The 21,919-nt window shown below is 34.2% G+C and overlaps 1 protein-coding gene across 1 annotated transcript in view; it reads right to left on the reverse strand.

Annotated features, from left to right (window-relative positions):
* The window catches only part of LOC144967536 (uncharacterized), a 56,201-nt gene that overhangs the window by 26,612 nt on the left and 7,670 nt on the right, over positions 1-21,919 (reverse strand). Inside the window, exons 3-8 of the mRNA XM_078904924.1 lie at positions 19,723-19,818; positions 19,358-19,554; positions 18,610-18,860; positions 18,122-18,265; positions 14,964-15,227; positions 13,449-13,556 (exon numbers count right to left, since the gene is read on the reverse strand). Coding sequence (XP_078761050.1) covers positions 13,449-13,556; positions 14,964-15,227; positions 18,122-18,265; positions 18,610-18,860; positions 19,358-19,554; positions 19,723-19,818 — 1,060 coding nt within the window. The remainder of the gene's footprint in view (positions 1-13,448; positions 13,557-14,963; positions 15,228-18,121; positions 18,266-18,609; positions 18,861-19,357; positions 19,555-19,722; positions 19,819-21,919) is intronic.

The raw sequence follows: 21,919 nt of genomic DNA on the forward strand, positions 1-21,919 counted from the left end.
TTATTATTATTATGTGATTTGAATAGATATCATACCAAAACCGTGATAAACGATTCCAAGTAGGAAAACTATCCTCCGAATCGGATAATTGCATTAACAGCGCTGTTTTAATCTAGCAGCTTCTACTATGATAATAAATTGTTGACGACATCCCTATTCTTTGGCATCTCTGCAGTTTCCTAGAAGAAAATAGATGTCAAGCAAAGACTGAAATTTCAATCTGCATTATTTTTGTGTATCGTTTGTATTTGTTTTGTTTTTAAATCTATTTAAATTTACTCCCTTACTCAGATACAAGGAATTCACTCCCACTTGAATGCCAGGAAGTAAATACGGTAAATAAGGCAAGAAATGAATGAGGCTGTGAAAGTTGTCTTAAGAGTCTTGGAGGTGATGTACGACAATAATATTCCTATACTTTGAAATGATGAAACACTGTTGAACGTCAATCCATGGAACAAAAGTAAATGGTGTATATTTATATAGCTTGATAGTTGAGTATGAAGTGCTCCATGACAAATTATATTTATATCTGTAGGATTTTGTGGGTTTAGTTTGATGTTTCTTTTCAATTTTTTAATTGTCTTCACTGTTTTGTTTCATTGTTTTTCTTTGGAAGGGTGGTAGTGAAGGGTGGATTCAGATTTTTCTAACCACATTCAAAAGCATTAAAGAGTAGAACGCAAAATTTGCACCAAGAATGGAGCAAACATTCTCATAATATGAAAATGTTGGAGCTTAAAGTCTATTCGATTTGATTTAACGGTCAACAGTTAAATATCATTTAAAAATACAGAGCATGAAACTTGTACAAAGAAAATAAGGAAATGTATAGATGTCGGATATTTAGATTGATACAAGGGTTGCGTGAAAATAATAAAGAGGACGAGTAATATAAATTGCACGGTATACAGCATTTAAACATAGGTTGATTGAAAATTTGAGGGGAAATGTTTGCTATTTACAGTAGTTTGTGAGCCCTTGAATCCAAAAAAAAAAAAAAAACTATGCTTAGTCAAGTCCAAATCATAAGACCAATAAGTGACTGGAGGGCTTTGTAATGCATTGGCTCTTAAGGACAGAACTTGGATCTTATTTACTGCCCAACTTACAAATGTATAACATTTAGGTTGTGTGATTTAAATATTTCAAAGCATATTAAGAACAAATAGGCAAAACCGATTGATAAATTATATATTGAATTTTCAGATCACGAGAATATGTATGAAAAAGAAACAGTTAGATAATAGAATATCACCGCATCACCTACAAGACACCGCAACACTTTACACAGCTCGACAATCAATCTCATATCTTAGCAGAGAGAAGATTTAAATAGAAGATATTATTAACGCACATTTATAGCACATGTCTAATTATTCAATATGCTCGCTGCGCTTACTTAGAAAAACCATGAAGAACTAAAATTCCCATTTCATACACAGCCTCGAGCAATAATTAATTCCCTACAAATGGGATAATTAGTGTAAAGTGTCTTGCTCATTTTCGCTCACCCAGTCTGTGAAGTTGTTACAAGACAAAACATGTCATCACGTGGTTGTTGACACACTTCGTTGTCTCCCAAGCGTTGGGAACAAGTACTAATTTATAAAACAGTGACATCTGATCTGATTCAATTCTGCATTCTCTTCCTCCTGCCCCCCAAATGAGAGAAAAAGAAAACAAAACCAGGAGTATGCACTTAAATTTGACAAAGCACATGTCACTATTTTATTCAAACATTACATCAGCTGATCTTGAACTTGTCATAACCCAATAATCCAAATGCCTTGACAATCCAAAGATGGCAACGATGGATAATTCACAGATCTAGAAACAACTTGAAATATTTCAAAGGATTCTAATTATCAAGGTGAGACTGACTGTTACCTCTAAGAACATTTTTTGTTCTTTTTACTGGGCTTTCATCTTATCACCATAGCCACAACCATATAAGTCGTTTTTTTCACAACTTTAATGTTCATAAACCCAGCAAAGACTGTAAACAAATCAGTTGTTGATAAAAGTGAGGTGAAGGAAAATAAAGGATGCTCAGAAATAGCCTAAACAAGAGCCTGTTACAAACGGTCATTTCCATGACAATTCAGTGAAGAGATAAACAAGTTATTTTGGAGAACTGCGAAAGACGGGGCAAAAACAGGCTTTCATTGATTTTGCCGATTTGAATATTAAAAATAATCAGACTGAGAAACTGACTCAAAACAATTGGGCAGGGTCAGCAGAGAGTAATGGTTGTCAGTGTGCAAGAATTTTATTATTTTTTAAATTGTGTGTAGAATTACAAAGATTCCAAATCTAGACTTGATAATAAATCAAAACAGTTCAAGCACATTTTTTTTAATTTAGTGAACAGCAACTTCAAAAAATAAAACTTTGCTTTTGCTTCACACAAGAAATGTTATGAAGTTATGACCTTTGACACAGTCTCACAAAATCATCTTTCTGACTATCCCTTAGCCAGTGACTTAAAGAACAAAGCTATTTCATTGCTGAAAGAAGTTTGAAATTATTTTGTAAAAACAAAAACAAAAAAGAACAAAACAAAAAACGATTTAGATCAATTTAAAAGAGGAATAAAAAGGAAAACATGAGCATCGAAAGCTGCACACCTTTTCAGCAAATGAAAATATGCTTTGCCAGATGGAATTCAAAATTGAGCCAGATGAGAAAAGAAGAATTGGGTATTTTAAGGACTAAAAGACGAAAACAACAAAAATATTTCCAGACCAAGATAAAGTAACGTTGATGGACACATCTTTTTTTCTTTCCAACTTTATTGACAAGACACAGACACAACAGTTAAAATAATTCTTTAGTCAATAAATACAATGACCAATCAAAATATTTCTACTGATACATTTCCATATCCTTCCCTTGGTAAAAAGGCATCCGAATCACGCATTCCTCTTTCATTCTCTCCCAACTCCTTTAACAATTTCAATACCGCATGATCAATTTACCAAAGGTATTGGCACGCGCTGAGTCCCACCTATCCATCAGTATTTGAGATTACAATGAGGTAAATTTTTCAAACTGGATGATACACGAATAACGTTTAAAAAAAAAAAATACAAATGGGTTTGTCATTAAGGTAAAATAATATCTTCATATTTCATTCAACATTATTTCAGTTATAATTTTTAATACCATAAAAGCGAAACAACATTGAAATGAGAAAAACACTTACAATGACTTATTCGTGAGCACCCTGACCGTATCAATGAATTGGATGAGTATGATTGTTTTTTTTGTTTTTTTTGTTTAATTTAAAAGCTCCGTCTGAATCAATATCCTCATGAGCTATGTACTGAACAGAATTGATGATAAATGATAAAAAAGTAATAATTTGCAAAATGTCATTAACTATTTTCAGTACATATTTAGTAAGTGATCATTTTTATACAATATTTTTTTTAAAAACTTATTTCAGAAAAGGTATTAAAATCGACGCATACGCTTGATATTTTCCATCTCTTCTCGGGCAGCAGCTTCGCGGCGACGATCCATAAGCATACGGTCATTCATGTTCCCCATATTGCCCTGAAACATGTTGGGACTACCTCCTCCCATACCCCCAGGTCCCGCCCCTCTCAGCTGACCAGCTATAGCTGCTGCTGCGGCACCTAGTGCACCAGCAACAGGACCAGTTCCAAGCACACCTCGCTGATTTTGGAAATTTTCAAATGCATTGGTAACACCTTGCTCAAGGCGCCTTCTCTGAGCCTGCTGCTTTCCATAATATGAATAAAATGTTGAATCGTCACAGCATAATGTCGGTCATCGTGAGGTGATCACAAGTTTTGGGAGATCCAAGTGGGGAAGCGGGGGGATAGAAAAAAAAGGTAGCAAAAAAAGCATAAGAACATCTGTCAGACAAGAGGCAAAGTACGAACCCTCCAATAAAAACATGGAGGACGCAGTATAAAGTGTTAAAGCTTTGGTACCTGGGAAAAAAATATTGACTATATGGATAAATCATTGCAGTGAGTGTCATAGAAAACTTTGAAAATACCCATCACAAACAATAAACGCAAATATAATTTGAAAGAAAGATATCTTTCACATTGTATCCTGAACCAGCAAGGCATTTTATACCATCGTGTTGGACAAAGGGGAGGGGGGAAGGGGTTCAAAAGTGAGAAAGTTTAATAAATTATCCTGTACACTAAGCATGACTTATGTTTAACAATATACACACTCACACAATGCATACAATCTGAATCATGAGTTCATTTGCATTCATCATAATTTACCTATAAGCATGAGCTTTTAAACATTCCTCCCAAACTTCTGTACATCGGACTTCCATTTCAATGTGAAATGTGTATATATACAGATAATACAGATCAAGCTTGATTTAAACAGTATGCAGAAATCTTTGTAGAGTAATACCCAAAACACCCCATCAAAAGTCGCAAAGAGCAAAAAAGGAAAGGTGTCAAGTTTGCCCCTTTCCAACCGTAAATAAGACAGTATTTCTTTCTTTTTTTCTCCAACTCGGAAGTGCCAGCGGAAACCAATCAAGTCGACGAATATACTTTTCTGTCCATTTATCGTAAAACTTGTTTAGCAGTCTCATAAATTCAAATTTAATACATAAAGCTCAATATTTGAAAGAAAAAAAAATTATATATATATATATATATATATATATATATATATATATATATATATATATATATATATATATATATATATATATATATATATATATATATATATATATATATATATATATATATTCGGATCAAGATGTATATAAAAGTCAAATAACATGTATGCTTTAGAACCCATTCCCAAGTCTTTACTTCGCCCAACAGAGAAGAAATCAAATCTAGCGCTCATTTAGAATCAAGTTTTCATTTCAAACAATGTAATTTTAAAAATTTTTATACTTGCATATTATCTGTAATAGGCTATAATCCAGTCCTCACTAGTTGAGTTGGATAATGTGTGATAAGTGCCTTGCCTATTCATAAAATAAAGAAGTCTGAATTGTTATCATTTGATGATCGTCACCCAAATAGTGTGAGAAACCATGCTGTCATGTCTTTATCGAGGCAAGACAGTTCCTACTCAACCGTCAATGTAAAATGCTATAATATGTGCTGAACACCAGATAAATTCAACATGTTCCTTATGCATCCCCACTTGCATAATTGCAAAATAAAACTACAGAAGTCATTAGAAAAGAGTTAAAGTAAACTCAAATAGAGCTAATGGCAGAGAAATATGACATGGCTAGCCATCAATGGTACATAATCGGACAAATAAATTTTTTTTACTATCATTGTTTATAAATTACTCAACAAATATTTGGCATCATGAAAGACAGCGGTGAATAGATTTGTACAATTGTAAAGTGGATGTGTAAGCTTTTTGATCATTAATTGCTCTGCTTTTTATGTTTTTAAGGGTTTTACTGCACTTGCGACACATGTAGGCTATATCAGAACCAGAAAAAGACAAAAAAAAGGAAAAGTTTTAAAAAAGTCTATGAATTTATTAAAAACTCGCGAGAATATGACTTGAGCTTGAGCTTTTATATAGCGCAATATCCACTAAACATGTTCAAAGCGCTTTACAAGTGATCAGCAGCCAACAGCAACACTTAACATGACGCTTCAGCGACATTACAATTTTTTTTGGAAAGAGACAACACCAGGTACTCATCTTACACACGAGTACAGTGAGAGAATGCAAGTCTTTTCCAAGGACTCAACTGTGCGCAGAGCGAGATTCGAACCCAGGTCCTTCCGATTCGAAAGTGAGTGTCATACCACAAGACCACATAGTCGCACAAAGACAAAGTGGAAAGGTTCAAATTGGGAACAGATGTAAATTCCAAGAGTCCACTATCAGTGTAATTAGTTTGAGATCATCTAAAATTTCATCCAGACACAACTCATCGTTAGGAATACACTCAAATGCTTACAAAGTATGATATTCAAAATAAAACAAACAAAAATAATATAAAATGACAGAGAGATGATTTACAATGAAAAATATCACCAAAAGCTAATACTATACATATGCTGTCTCCCTCTCAACCAATTTCTCTTGTCATAGCCAGGACAAACATCATTAATAGTTATCTCATTCCAAGACAAAATAGAAAGGAACTCGGAAAACAGATATAGGGGGATAGAGACACAGCAAGTGGCCTCCCCACCCAGCCACCATTATCATTAATTGACAAATAGCAGGTTTTGTAGACTATTATCATTTGGTCCCCCACATGATAAGATATTTATGCATCGGTAGAATAAATCTTTATATAAATGAGGTGAACACAGACCATCACATTTGTACACAAGTTATGGTTTAAAAGAAAAATTGAAATTCAGGCATATAAGGTTAAAAATTATAAATGTGATGTCAAAATGATTTTCCACCTGGCCAACTTATTCTTTGACATCGTTCATCGCCAAACATGTATACTAGGAAAACCAATTTTTCAGGGCATATATAACACTGATATACTGTAAAGATGTTGATACCCCCAAAAATACCACAAAATTTTATCAGTGTAAAGAAAACCAATGGGAAACGGATTGCCGCTCTCCTCTAAATGAAAACCAGCGCATAAATGGAACATCTTCGGAATAAAAAAATATTTTTATAAGTTTATCCACCAAATACATAATTCGCATGGTATGAAGTATAGACTTTTACTATGAACCTCACTGCAATATTTCACCAAAACAATAATTCAAATATTAAGCCATTTTTTTTACCAAGTACCAAAGCTTTCAATCTGTGTGAGATATATCATGAGAAAAATAAATTCATGTAATGGTATTAGAGGTTATCGCAGACCTGCCACAAGAAACAAACAATAAATCTGTAAATCTAAACAGAGAAATTGGATATTTAGAGAGAAAAATTGTATATTTCTCTCAAAATTCCAAGGAGAAAGAAAAACTTAGTATGACCAAAGAAATAAAAACAAGGCTCTGCTCCTATTTCTATGAATTTGTCACTATGAAAGTGACGTTATGTCCATTCAGTTTGGTCACAGATCCATTTCTTGCAAAAAATTAATTAATTAAATTAAATTCAATTAAAAATTACATTTTTAACAATTTTTCTCTAAACATTTTTGAGCAAGTCGGAATTTGGCCAATTTTGGCTTCTAAAAAAACTGAATATACTGATTACCTCTCTGTATCAGTGGCAGGTCTGTAGTAACTTATTTTCCAGCTAGCATACATTTTTTAAAAACACGTAAAAATGACCCTATATATAGAGCAATTCTCCTTTATATATGCTCAAATAGGTTGATCAAGTAGTCCCAAGCCAACAGCAACTCTGCATGTAGGACGATTCAAGACGCCTGTAAGGCACTATTACAATTTTTTTTCTGCCCCAACAAAATCAATGCCAACTGGCCAAGTACTCATTTTACTAAGAGAAAAAGTCTTTACCAAGGAAATAAATCTTCATCCCCCAACAATGAGATCAATCACTGACCATTGGTCTAGAGGCGAGTATCATACCACTAGACCACCAAGACCCACAGCATACTTGGCTCAATAATATTTCTATATGAAGGATGCCGGCTTTCAACAGAGACAGCACTGTTATCGGAAAAGCACTGATTTTACACCCAAGTATGGTGAGAAAAGGTGAGAAAAGAGCCTTTCCCCAGAGACCTGCAGTAGGACTCGAACCCAGGTCTTGCAGGCCACAAACCCAGTGCCAAACTACTATGGACTAAAACCCAATAGGTCACTCACAAGCCCAATGTCAAATTACAAGACCACAAAATTGCATCATGAGATGCAGTCATCTCTGTCTTCCGTGAAGGGATATTGATAATCCATCTATCAAATGTCTGACATTGACAAGAATCAACAATGTTGTCCGAGTGAGAAAATTTAGGGGTTATGTTATGATCTTTCTCCAAAAAAAAAAAAAAAAAAGAAAAAAGCACCTGAAGAGGAGCTTGCACCCAAGGACCAGATAGGTCACAGTGCAATGTCAAACAGTATGGCCAACTCGTCCAAATGTAATATATATAAACTATAGAGAAAATGTTGGAATGTCTCGTATCACAGTGTATCAATAGGGACAAGATATTCCATGATAAGAACATATAATTTGAAAAGATTCCATTAGAAATTATTCATAATTCACAGACACTAAGAAAAGCAACACTTGACAAGGCAACCATTTCATAAAGCAAATTGATTTCAGCAAATGCAAGAAGAAAGTGGAATTAGAGACTCTGATGAAGTGTATATTTCACAAAGGGATCAGCATGAAGATGAAATTATAGATCGTGACCAATGTGCATAATTTTATGAAGAGGTGGGAGTTCCTGTTGTCAATGAATTACCTCTTCAGTTTCTGAAATGGCTGCCTAATAAGTTATGTTATGTACAGGAGAGTAGAAGAATTTAAGAAAAGTAAAATTGGAAGTTTTGGATACAAAAGCCTAGAGATGCTTCACTTGATAGAAATTTTGTACCCAATTGGAACTTGACGTTCAGGAGAGTGAAGGTTATAGTTGCATCAATCCCAACTAAGTAAGGTCTGAATTATGGGATGATGATGATGATGATGATGATGATGGTGGTGGTGGTGGTAGGTGATGATGAAGATGTCGAAAACTATAATGACCAAGTGTTATTATCAGGCAGGCGGACAATCATATGCTGAATTTAGTTCCAACACATCATTTCAAATTAAGAAGTCGGAATAACAAGGAGAATGTTATTATGAAATAACTATTGTCTAGGATTAAGACAATTTTAACTACTTCAGAAAGGGATTTTTATTTAACAAGACCTACCCCTGAATCTTATCAGTTTTGATGAGTCTATCTATCTATAATAATAATAATAATAATAATAATAATAATAATAATAATAATAATAATAATATAATAATAATAATAATAAATAATAATAATAATAATAAAAATAATAATAATAATAAAATAATAATAACAATAGTAATTTTTTTTCCATGAACAAAATTCTTCAGAAAATAATTCATTTTCCATTAACAATTTGTCAAATATTTTTTCTTCAGTCAAACGGAATGGTGGGAAATAGGCTTTCAAAAGATTTATCCCACAATACGTCGAGCTGCCAACCCATAATGCCTCTTTAGACAGGAATAAACAGAACTATGTTAAAGAGAAAACAAGAACATTTAAAGACTCTCCGATCAGTAAAATTAATTTGTTTACATTACTAAATCATCAATGAGAAAAAAAATAATAAATCAAGCAAAAAAAATGCAACCTTAAAAAAATATTGCAATGGTCTTTTTAACCAGTTAACTGTCATGATATGGAAAGGCACATTTGGCCAGTGACATCCTTCAAATATTGATCAATTTAAACGACCCTCGTCGTGGCAAAATATTGTGTATGGCGATGTCACAGGTTTTGAGAGTTATTGCCAAGATAAGCATGGTTTAAATGCATATATATTTGAAGGATGAATTTTCTGGCTAATTTTTAAATATGAGTTTCTTCCAATAATGGCAGTTAACTAAAAGAAAACAAAGCGTGGGAAATCTTGGGAGAAAAAAAAAAAAAGCAGCTTTGGCAGCCATGGATATGTATCAAGAATAGAACAAAATTCACAAAGAGAATAAAAGGTAAGGACAAAGGAACTTATAGGAACTTCTTTGAGATATCTGCTGCGGTGAAATAACTTATGAATTAATTAAACAGGTAGATGAACTTTTCTAACTTCCAAGTTTAACATAGCCAGAGATCACGACATCATAAAATGAATTTTTACTTTATTTTGTGATTCAAATAATTTGGGAAAGCTCCCGATTCCTCCTTTTTTTTTCCACCTCCGACATTTCCTTCCATTTAAACCAACCAAAAAAAAAGGGTATGAAATATCTATAAAGATAAAAGTTTCTATTGGGTAAACAAACCTCAAGGAACTATATTTTTTTTCTTTTCTGGAGACAAATGGAGAAGCGTTAACAAATCAAGCCTGAAAATTTCCCAACACTGCATTCCATATTTTCTTTTCTCTAAAACCGGAAACATTCTGATGTAACTTCAAATATATTGAAAGATGAAAAAACTGATATTTTGCACAAAGTTTTTGATGACGGAGTCTATTCCTTTTACGGAATCACACATCATAAAACTGTTCAGCCAGCAATTGCTTGTGGCTTGTGGTCACATCCATGCTCAACAATAACCTTGGGCAATTTCAAATTTATCAATGTTTATATCGGCTTATAAAAAATGTTAGAGGATTTCCCACCTTGCTCCCCCACCCCCATTCATCTGAAGAAATAATTTCAATTACAAGTTGAAGATCAACATGTTCTTTCACAACTGCTCCAAAATACAATAACTCAACAACTCATTGTATTTTCATATCAGGTAAAAGTCATTGTTAACTGATAATCTCAATTCTTTCAATATTGACGTTTTGCCCTGACCCCCTGATCCCTCAAATAATTTTTTTTTTTTAATAAAAACATCAGACTTCCACATTGAGGACTTCAAGGCCTCCTTCAAAAGTTTATTATACCCTCCCTCCCTATTTCTTTTTTTTTTTTAAACTTAATTTTGAAAATGGTCAAATGTCCAACTATGCCAAATTATTATTAACCATATATTAGTCAAATCCTTTCAAGATGGATCTGATGGTTGGGAAGGGGAGGGAAGAGCTAAAAATTAATATTTAATAATTTACTGGTCCAATGCTCCTCGAATTTTGAGCTGGACCCTTGTAATAAAATGATATGATAGGGGTGTAAAAAAGATCAATGGTGTAAAAAAGATCAATAGATTGGTAGGAATTCTTTACTTTAATTTCAATTATTTTCCATAATCAACTGTAAACTGCGGAAGAGCAATCAATTTTCTTTCATCAGAGAAGAGAGAAGACACAAAAATTAATTATTGAAATGCTTATACTTGGACTTTCCTTCCTCAAGTTTTTTGTGAAAAGTATACGATTTGCATTGATTGAATGTGTAAACCTATCTTTTTTTTTTAATAATACAGATTAGGAGAATAGTCAAATTATAGAATCCGATTACGTAATGATAGGTCTCCTTTGTAAACATTAACTCAATTCAGTTTTTTTTAAAAGGTAATGAAGTTTTGAATTTTTTTTTGTCTTTTGTATGTCAGATGTGATATATCATCGTAGCTCAAAATGCGACATACTTTGGTCACACAATTGTCCAGATGTGTTGTGGCACCTTTCACAGGATATACCACTCATCTGTGGGTTCTTTTAAAATCATCCTCAGGCATAGACAATGTAGTAATGATATCAGCTACAACCTTGTTAGGCAACAGGTTTAAAAGGTTGAAATATAACTGAAGAACTTTTTTAGACCTGCAATACACCATGTTTTCTATTTTTTTGTTTATAGCAGAGAGAGAGAGAGAGAGAGAGAGAGAGAGAGAGAGAGAGAGAGAGAGAGAGAGAGAGAGAGAGAGAGAGAGAGAGAGAGAGAGAGAGAGAGAGAGAGAGAGAGAGAGAGAGAGAGAGAGAGAGCTGCCAACCTTTTACATCAGTTGAGAAGGTAGTATTAGAATAAAAATCCGGGAGATTATGCTAAAATGCAAGAGATTGCAGCTTTTCCATGGGTGCAAGTAAGTTAGGCCAAAAAGAAAGAAAAACAAATATTCTGAAATCCATTTCCGACAAATTCAAAAAGCCTGCAACTTGGCTTTGAAATGTGATCTATTGTCTGAAAACAGTTATGTTGGTTTGACCTTGATGCCGGAAAGAAATTAAGATCCATTTGAAAAAGCCAGAAATCCCATGCACCCATGAGTTTTACTAACCCAAGGTTTAACAGCAATGTTTCAACAATGACAAGCATTTCTTTCTTTGCCTCTTCGTAGTAGAGGAAGTAAAGAGAACCTCTAAATAGCAGGGGGGAATTTCCCCTATAAACTTTGACAAGATGAACATATATATAAATGGTGTATATAATTATGTCTTAAGAACCTACACCTGAGAACCAAAAGTCACGATCAGAACAGAAAAAAAGGCCAAGTTAATTTTGACACATCTTTCAAGGTCAATAAACCTGTGAGTTTATCTTAATAAGCATTTAATTTTCTGCTCGAATGTCTTCTTGTCAAAGATGCCGATTAAATTTTCTTTTTACTTCACAAAATTTCTGTAACAAATAGTGAAATTATGAATAAGATCTGAGAACGTTCAAAGTATATCTCATACTTACATCCATATTTTTTTGCAAATCCTCAAGACAAGTTTTAGAGAAAAACGAGTCTTTTAAAACCAACTGAAATTAATGATAAAGTTTAAAATCAAATAGTTATGGACCTTCTGTAGTAAATAGAGAATTGTTAAATAAATTTACCAACTGATAATTTTCAACAAAACACTTAAAACTATAAAATTCCAGGAGATAAAAATAACCTGCAGGAGAGCGGGAGATGGTTAGTAATTCAGGGAGACCCCCGCAGTTTATGGGAGGGTTGGCAGCTATGGAGAGAGAGAGAGAGAGCGAGAAACTGGGTTGCTGATTCAGGAGGCAAAAATTTACTGAATTTTTAAAGGAACACATTGATCGATCTGTTTCTGATGGGTACTTAAATTTTTCCATTTGGCAGGAATTTGGATAATTTACAGAGGTTTTTTAACTTACTGAATTCAGTAAATATACGGCAAATCAGCAAACTGGGGGGATATAGGAAAGAGAGAGCAAAACTGAGAGAGAGAGAGAGAGAGAGATAGATATATATATATATATATATATATATATATAATATATATATATATATATATATATATATATATATTTGACTGTCTACCATTCCCAGATTGATCACTTCTTCATTTCATCACGAGGACAGACAATACCTCTTTTTGATATTTGAATTAATAATTCTGGTAACAGATATCAAGAACATGAAGTCATAATGATGGATTATTGGTAACCGCATGAGGGGTGGGGTGAGGGAGGGTTTTTTTTTTGTTTTTATTTTATTTCCCAAAGAAATTGGTTTATTTCTAGGAAATGAAAAGTCTGCTTCTACTGTCAGAAAACTTTCTAGGTGAAGATAAATGAAGATTTTCAAGAAAGTGTGAACATTTCAGTTGAATAAAACATGTCTTTTCTTTAAAATCTAGTATTTTTTAGAGATGACTAAAATTTAAATTTTTTTTTTAAATTCTTTATTTTTTATGGGTACCAAGTAGGTACGAGGTTCATGTCTTGAATTGCATTGAGCTGAAAAATTCTTATTTTTATGAAAATAGGATAATTTCATAGATAAATTTCAATAAATGACAAAAAAAAAAAAAGAGAAAGAGAAAGAAGTCGAGATGTTTTTTCTTGGATATCCGGTTGACCTTTAGTAGCATACGTGTGACAGCACACCGCTTAATCATGAGAAACTGAGTGTTGGAATTATTGAGTTTCAGAAAAGGCTGATTTGTACTCACCATACTGTTCCCTTCAGGACCAGCATTTGGATTGGTTGGTGGTCCATTGTTGCCAGGACTATTTGAATTGAAGCCCGGTCCCTGCTGCATCAAAGGTTTAGGTCCTTCCTGGAAAGCACAGATTGAAATTACGTATTTGAAGATGCAATACTTGACAATGGAGAATCCAATAATCTTATGAGCTCACTGGCCTTACAGAAGATATTTGAGACTTTAGGAGATGGAAATAACTAAAATTTCTCTTCTTGAACACTTTAAAAAATAGTCTAAAAAATATCGGAGAAAAAAAAAAAAGGATCAAACAAACTCCATCAGAAAATGTATCCTCAGTAAAAGTTCGGAACAGGTCTGTGAAAGATTTTTCATCATTTGGAGCATTGGGTAGCATACTGATCCTTGCACTCGTTGTTCTTTAACTCACAAGTCTATTTTGAATGTCGATCGAAAGTTACAGAAATGCAACAGATACAGTATGTTTTAACAATAGAAAAAGTACAAAGCTCATTCAAATTTTTTAGGTAAGTGATTTGTTTTCTTTTTCTATTATGATCTCTTTTTTACTTGGAAAGTTTTTCTTACTGTTGCACTGGAAGGAACCTTTACGAAATGTAATAATACATTCTGGACAAAATTTAAACTCCCTACCATATTCATCCAGTGTTTCATCATCTAATATCGGAGTCGTATGTAGTATGACAATATCTTACTACATTTCTGATTTCCCCCCCCCCCCCCCCCCCCCCCCCCAACGGTTCATACTATCAGACTACCTACAAAACAATTGAGAAGACAGTAATGCTCAGTCTGTTTTTAAAGAGGTTTACAGCGGTTGCAACACATTCAGGTCATTTCAGCGCCAGTAAACAGGAAGAAAATGGGACAGTAAAAAGTTATAGATTTACAATTAAAAGCCATCGAGAAAACGTAAGACAAACGTAAATGGTTCAAATAGGGAACAGGTGTACATTCCAAGAGGACACTATCAGTGTACTTAGTTTGAGATCACCTAAAAGTCTCATCCAGACACAAGCACAGGTCCCCACTACGAGGAACACACTCAAACGTTTACAAACCATTATATATTTAAAACAAAACAAAAATGTCAAAGTACATAACAGAGAGATGATTTACAAGGAAAAAATATCTCCTAAAACTTTAACTATATATTTGATTGTTTCCCTCCCAGTCAAGGACCCCGGCCAGGGCTAGGACAAAACTAAGTCAAAAAGCAACTAGGAAAAAAGATACAGGGAATAGAAGACCCAGGGCGACCTCCTGCCCATCATAGGAGGCCAAAGACCCCATCCAGTGAGTCTGTTCATGACGAAAGAAAAAGAAGAGGAAAAAACATTGTGCATCATTCTTGCAACTGAATTTTAGATCTCCATGATCATACACCTCAAAGAGTATAATGGAATCTGATGTAATAAAATTTACGAGTTCAGCATGCTCAAGACAATAGAAATATCATGGATGTTGGTAAAGAGTCAGAAAAACATAGAACTAGTGGCTGACCTTGTTGCTAGGGCCAGCAGGGCCAGCAGGACCAGGACCTGATGGTCCAGCTCCAACACCAGGACCACCAGGTCCACCACGTTCCATTCCACCAGGTGGTCCACCCTGAGGTCCGCCTTGAGGTCCACCCTGTGGCCCACCCTGAGGTCCACCCTGTGGTCCACCTTGAGGTCCTCCTGGCATGGCTTGCTGGGGTCCTTGTGGTGGTCCTCGCATGTCCCTACCACCACGGTTTGGTGGCTGGTCATTTACTCCACGCATACCCTGAGAAAATCAACAACAAAAACAATGAGAAACAGAATAAAAACTTTTTACATTAAAATGATAGGATTTGAAAAAAAAACCAAAAAAAACATGAGAATCTGAGAGAAAAGCATAAAATCTGACTAAGTTGAAAAAAGGCATACAAATATGCTTTCTTGGCAGCCCTGTGTTGAGTGGATATTAAGCGATATAAATGTTCCAGTTTGTTTTGTTTTCAACTGTTGGTACAACTAAATTCACAGGCATGCTTAAAACTCGGGAATCATTCCAAGAAAAGTTAATCAATGCCTTTAAATTCCATCACAGTATTTCTAAAACAACTACAGGTTGAATTACGTGTCTTGAGTAGTTGAGAATTTGTATGACAATGGAAGTATTCAAAAAGAAAGAAAAAGAAAAACTCAATTTAGCATATATTTTTTTTGTTTGTTTGTTGCTTTAGGTCTCTTCCAACACAATTGAGGTTATATGAGAGACCGCTGAAACAAAAAAAACAAGCAATCTAACAAAAATAGTACAAATGTAAATCAAAATCACAACCTAAAGATATCATAAGCTAAATTATAAATAACCAAGAACAAACAGGCAGAAGATTTACAGAAAAAAAAATATCCCCTGTCAAAAATACAATCACAAACCAAAGAAGCAGGATAGGCTAGTAAAGAGAAGAAGAAACAACATCACTATCGGATCGTACACCCATGAGAACATCATAGGTATACGATTCAAGGGTGATGCTCCCATCCAACCACCCGCCAATTTAGCATAGGACAATTGTCACATGACATTCAATGAATAGGATAATAGGAACTACTCAATAACAGATGGTGAGAGCGATACAGGGTTGCCAATTCAGCAGGCAAGAATTAACTGAACTTTTACACAAACACATTGATCAACCACTTTCTGAGGGCTGAACTCCAGTAAAAACACGTTATGTACTTCGTTTTCTTCCATCTTGCAGGTGACTGTAAGGTTTTATAACATAATTCTGTAAATATACGGAAAATTGGTAACCCTGGTGATAATTTCTAAGAAATATAAAAATTTCAAATCTTTTTTTTTTCCACTTTAAAGGAGGATTCCAAGGTGGGGGGAAAAAAAAGAAAAAGAAAAAGAAAATCAAAAATCTCTATTCCGTAAGTTACTGAAAGGGAACAAAAGCAATTTAGGGATCCCAATAGCTGAGTTGGAAGAGCACTTGCTTCACACACAAAGGAACTGTTATTGACCTAAGAATTATTTTTTTTTTCTGATCACCCTGTCCACCCAGCAGTAACTAGAGTAGCTGGGTCTGTTGGATCTGGTAGAGTCCTTTACATTAACAAATGCTAGACTGTCAGGAATGTCCTTTACTAAAAAAAAATTTTTCAAAGCCTGAAAATTTTTATCGTAAAAAGCATACATAGCTGCCAACTTTTAAAAAATAAAATAAGGAATGACCATTTGGCCTAGAACAAGGGGATGACGTGAAGTTACCCGAATATGTAAAAAATGAACCTGAGCACCCATATGGAAATCACCATTGTAGCTTTCATTGAATCGCAACATATAAAAGGTAGCCTTTTAATTACTATTACCAATACTATCAAGTTTAAGACGACAGGGCTAGTCCAAATATTCCTAAATAATCAGGTTTATTTCAAGCACATTTGAATTGTTATGAAGTAACTGAAATAACACTTTCCAAAATGAGATCAAAAAACAGACAAAATATATAAAGAATCCAACTGTTCCAACTTAGATAATGACCAAAGCACAAGCACGATTGTAAAATAAATGAAATAACATGTTTAGAAATGCATAACTGCAAACCTGTTACACCACTTGAGAGGGAGTTTGGGACAAAAGTAGGGAGATTCGCTAAACTGTAGAAGATTGCATATTTATTTTCTTTGATGCAATATAATGGTCTTTCAGTAGTAATAGTAGTTTTGAGTAAATAGAACCTCTAAATACTGAAGAATTCCTACCTATCTGCTTTGACAAACACCTAAAAATGGAGTGTAAACTTGCTTGAAAAAAAAAAATTAGAATCAGATCAAGAATTTTTTTTTTCAAAGGGACAGAGTTTATATTTCATAAATTAATAAAGGGAAATAATCAATTTTATGTTTAATCTTTATAAGCTTTTAATTTTCTGATTGAATACCTTCCAATCAAAGATGCTGATTTAATTTTATTTTTAATTAACACAATATTTGTAACAAATAGAGACAGTATGAATAATATCTGAGAACATTGAAAGTATCTTCGATGCTAACATGCATATTTTTATGAAACCATTTATGATAGTTATAATTCAAATAAAAGAGCTATATAGAAATGAAGAATACACTGTATTGATTCCACCCCTACTCATCATCTCTGTCCTCGCTGGACAACCTGAATAATAATAATAATAATAATAATAATAATAATAATAATAATAATAATAATAATAATAATGCTTTGATTACCACAAATCAGCTAAAAATTACAAAATAAGGATTTTAATCTAAAAATACGGAATTACGGACTCAGGAAGGCAGATACGGAACAAATCCGTTTTTTACGGAACGGTTGGCAGCTATGAGCATATATAGGAAAATACTTCATACAAAGCTTCTCTTCATCAAATGGTATCTCACCCTTGAATCATAGAAAAGAATACACATCTATCTCGCTTCCCCTAACCATTTGCCTTTAGACAACCAATGCCCTCAACTTTAAAAAAATAAATCTCCTAACAAATATACAGAAGACGGTCGTCAGAAGATTTAAAAATTTTAGCTGGAAAAAGGGCATCCCTGCCTGTATAACACTAAGGTAATCTGGATAAAGTCAAGCACCATGAACCTTTTGGCTCTTCAGGAACGACGAGGAGTGAGTTACATACAAGACAATATACACACCTTCATTTGTGCTTCATTGCGCTGCTGTTCCTCTTTCCACATATTGAATCCAGGGCCTGACTGGCCTCCCATTCGGTCGCCCATGCGGTCTGGCATTCTGTCACCCATTCTATCCCCCATGCGGTCTCCAAAACGGTCGGCCATCTGTGGAAACATGTCATTAAGCAATCAAATTGAGACAAACTGATCAGTCTTCAGGTTTGAACAATGAAATTTTGATTTAATTGAGAACTCTGCAAACTGTTAAATCTGTAGAGAAAGAAAAAGAACATTTAATCACATTTTCTCATATCTTGGTCTTAAAATTTACTTCTATGATTCCAATCTCGTACAAAAAAAATCTGAAATTGTTCCCAAAAAAATTTGACCCATAAAAAAACTATACATACCAATTAAATACATATTTTGCGGGTCTGGATCTCTGATTAATATAAAGGATTCTACTTCCTCAACATTAAAAAAAAATAAAATTGTGATTTGAAACGTACAATCATTTCTTCTCTTGACCTCATGCCGCTCATGCTACCCATGCCGCCAGGTCCATCAATTGGTCCAGCACCGCCTCTTCCTCGAGCCAGTTCCTGTCTGCTTGCGTTCATCTTCATCATCATCTCACGACGCCTGTCTTCTTGTTCAGCCATTTCACGCTCCTCCTTCTGACGTCTCATTTCTAATCTCATTCTCTCATTAGTCCTCAGCTCCTCGAGCCTCCTCAATTCTTCTTGCTGTCTGATCAGATCTGTACACACCAAGCACAGAGAGGATTTTATTAAATGGCATATGAATTTCCACTTTTAATCTAATTTAAATACAAATTGCGACTCCATACATTTAGGCATTTAGAATTATGAAAACTGATGAAGCTTGAAAACTAGAAACAATTTCCACTGTTCCTCTGAATTTTTCCCTATTCTTATAAAGTCATCTTTTTTTGTATCCCTTCATGATTTAAATGACTTATTTAAAGAGCTTGAAATGTATATGTTACTTCAAGCTTGAAAAAAAAAAAGGATAAACAAGCATAAAAGTAACTTTAGCTTCAGACAAATGGTGTGGAAGATTTCTAGTTTCCCATTTATAATAATACAATAAGGATGATCAAAAAGTCACAAAACAAAAGGTAGTGACAGGTCTTTGTCCTGTCTCATGATTGAGGGTACTGCAAATCATTAGAAAACTAAAAGTTATTAATCCCGAAAAGCAAGTCTCATTTTTTAAATTAAAAAGCTCACCAACCTTGTCTAATTTGTTCTGCCTGATAGTCATACAAAGCATTTTGCATCTCGTCTTCTAGCTCAATGCGAGCTTTCTCTGTGTCTTTTTTCACTTGTTCAATGCGCTGTTTCTCAAGCTCGTCTAGTTGTTTCCATCTCATTCCAAACTCATATTCAAATGTGCCAGGAGGGGCAAACCTTGGTTCTTTTTCTCTCTCTCTGCAACAAATGCCAAATTCATAAATATTTAAATACTTGTTTTCATAAATCTCATTTAATCAGAATTGGAAAGAACTCAATAATAAAAAATTGACCACATAGCCACATTTTTCAAAATATATTTCGAATCACGTCATGGCATCCAAAAACATAATAAATTCAACTCACTTTTTGTACTGATCTGTCTTAGTCAGAAACTTTTCAGGCATACCATCTTCTTCATCTTTTTGTTCAAGTGGCTCAACTGAGACTGGTTTTGGATCTCTAAAATAAAAAGAAAAATAAAAGATCATGACACATAAATCTTTGAGGACATGACAAAGTGCTGCTAATATTTTAGTTTTAAATGTTATGACAAAAACAAACATATATATTAGACTTGTAAATGAGCTCTATAAAAATGGACTGAAACTCTTCGACAAACTGAAGATTCAATTATTTTTTTTAAAATAAGGGCATCATTGGTGAGGAGAGGGATAAATAGAATACATTAAAATAGTGGGTGTTATTTCTTACTGGAAGTATGACTGCCATAAGTTGATGTAGAAGGAATGCTAAGTAGACCTGCATGCGAGTCCTGACCAAATTGTCTGAACTTTTTCACACATATCGCATTACCGGATCTTTTATTTTGTAACTCAGTACTTAGTCATATACATTTTCTTTTGGATTGTCCTACCGAATATATTTATTTTAAAATGTTAAAAAGTACCAAACATTTATAGGGACAAGTGACAGCATGGAGGTAGAGTGGTAGTTTGATATTTTTTCAAAAATAAAAATTAATAATTATTTTTTACATAGACAGATAGGCCTTTAAAAACCATTTAATAAGATACCTTACTTTTGGATCTAGGATAAACGGTTCCAAAGTTATGATGATTTTACTACTCTAAATTTAGTCTTACAAAAAGCTCAAAATTGATTCAGAATTCCCCCACTGGGAAACCTCTCGATAAGGTGACGACTGATTAAAACGGGATCTTAGCATAGAGAAAAGAGGGTTGGTCACTTGTGGTCAACATTAAACATACTGCACTGCCTTCAATCTTTATGAAATTTGATAAAGACACAGACAAATGATTTATCTAGATGCCTTCTCTTTTATTTTTTTGCTATCTCAATTTTGAAAAAAGATTTCAAAAGTTTTAAAATGATGTTATTTTTATCAAATTATAATTTTGGATACAATATGTGAACATTGATTTCTATCACATCAAAAGAAATCTTGATCTCTGCCCTTTAAAATGATACCAGAGACGTTCATACACTGTGAAAAATAATGCAACGGCAACAGTGATTATAATTATGTGAAATTGTGTTATACAAATTTTAACCCACAGTTGCGCTTCACTTGTCCAATGGCTAATCGGCAACTGTCTACCTACAGACTGGGCTAGGGCTAGGATTGAGTGAGTTAAGAAATCTTGTGAAACTTGGAGAGAGGACGAGTCTCTGTCTCAGCAGTGAAAACAGCCGTCAACGACTGAGGTGTTTTTCTTTTTTCTCTCTTGTATTACTCACTTTGACTTTGACTGTCTGTGAGAATGCCTCTTTATGAATGATTTTCCTTTGCCACCGTAATCGGACCCCCACAGTAGTTTTTAACCTGGAATAATTGATCTTATCTCTAACTCTAAAGAGCAATAACCTTCCCAATCATTAGACTTTAATCCACTGGCAAAAAAAAAATACAAAATGCAGCACCCGGCTGGGCTGGCTTTCTCACGTACTCCGAAAGAAAATCATCGCCAATTCCATTTGAATAGATTTCGAACACCATTCTCAACTGACTTCAGATCCAACGAACGGTCAAAGAATTGTTCAGGCATGATAACAAAAAATAATGTAAAAGAGTAATAGATCAAAATATACAACGACAAATCCCGAAAGTTTATTGATAGAGCGAATAAAATTGAAATGTAGCAACGTTCAATTGAACAAACAAAAGTTACTTGAATGGAATACCGAAAGTATGAAAACGAAAGTTAACGAACTGCGCATGCTCGATTATATCGACACACTACTCGTTTTTCAGACAATGAAGAGTTGCGGTCGAATCGAAGACTAGCGGAGTTTCCCGATAATTGCCGAACGAGCGTAACGAGGGCTTGAAAGTGCCGACAATATTGTCGGCAATCCGACGCCCATTCGTCGGCACTTGACTGCTCGCCGCCGGTCGAGTTGGGGCTCGCCGACACTCCGACAATTGACGTCACTCGCAATCAGATTACTTTAGCAATAAAATAAAAATAAGTGATCCGGGAGATCGCAACTACCGTGATTGTCGGAAAACCGACAATTGTCGGCACACATGCAGGTCTAATATATATATATTAGACTTGTAAATGAGCTCTATAAAAAT

The sequence above is a fragment of the Berghia stephanieae genome, chromosome 3 (assembly GCF_034508935.2).
Source record: "Berghia stephanieae isolate SIO BIC M18660-M18661 chromosome 3, UCSD_Bste_1.3, whole genome shotgun sequence".
In the NCBI taxonomy this organism is placed as follows: Eukaryota; Metazoa; Mollusca; class Gastropoda; order Nudibranchia; family Aeolidiidae; genus Berghia; species Berghia stephanieae.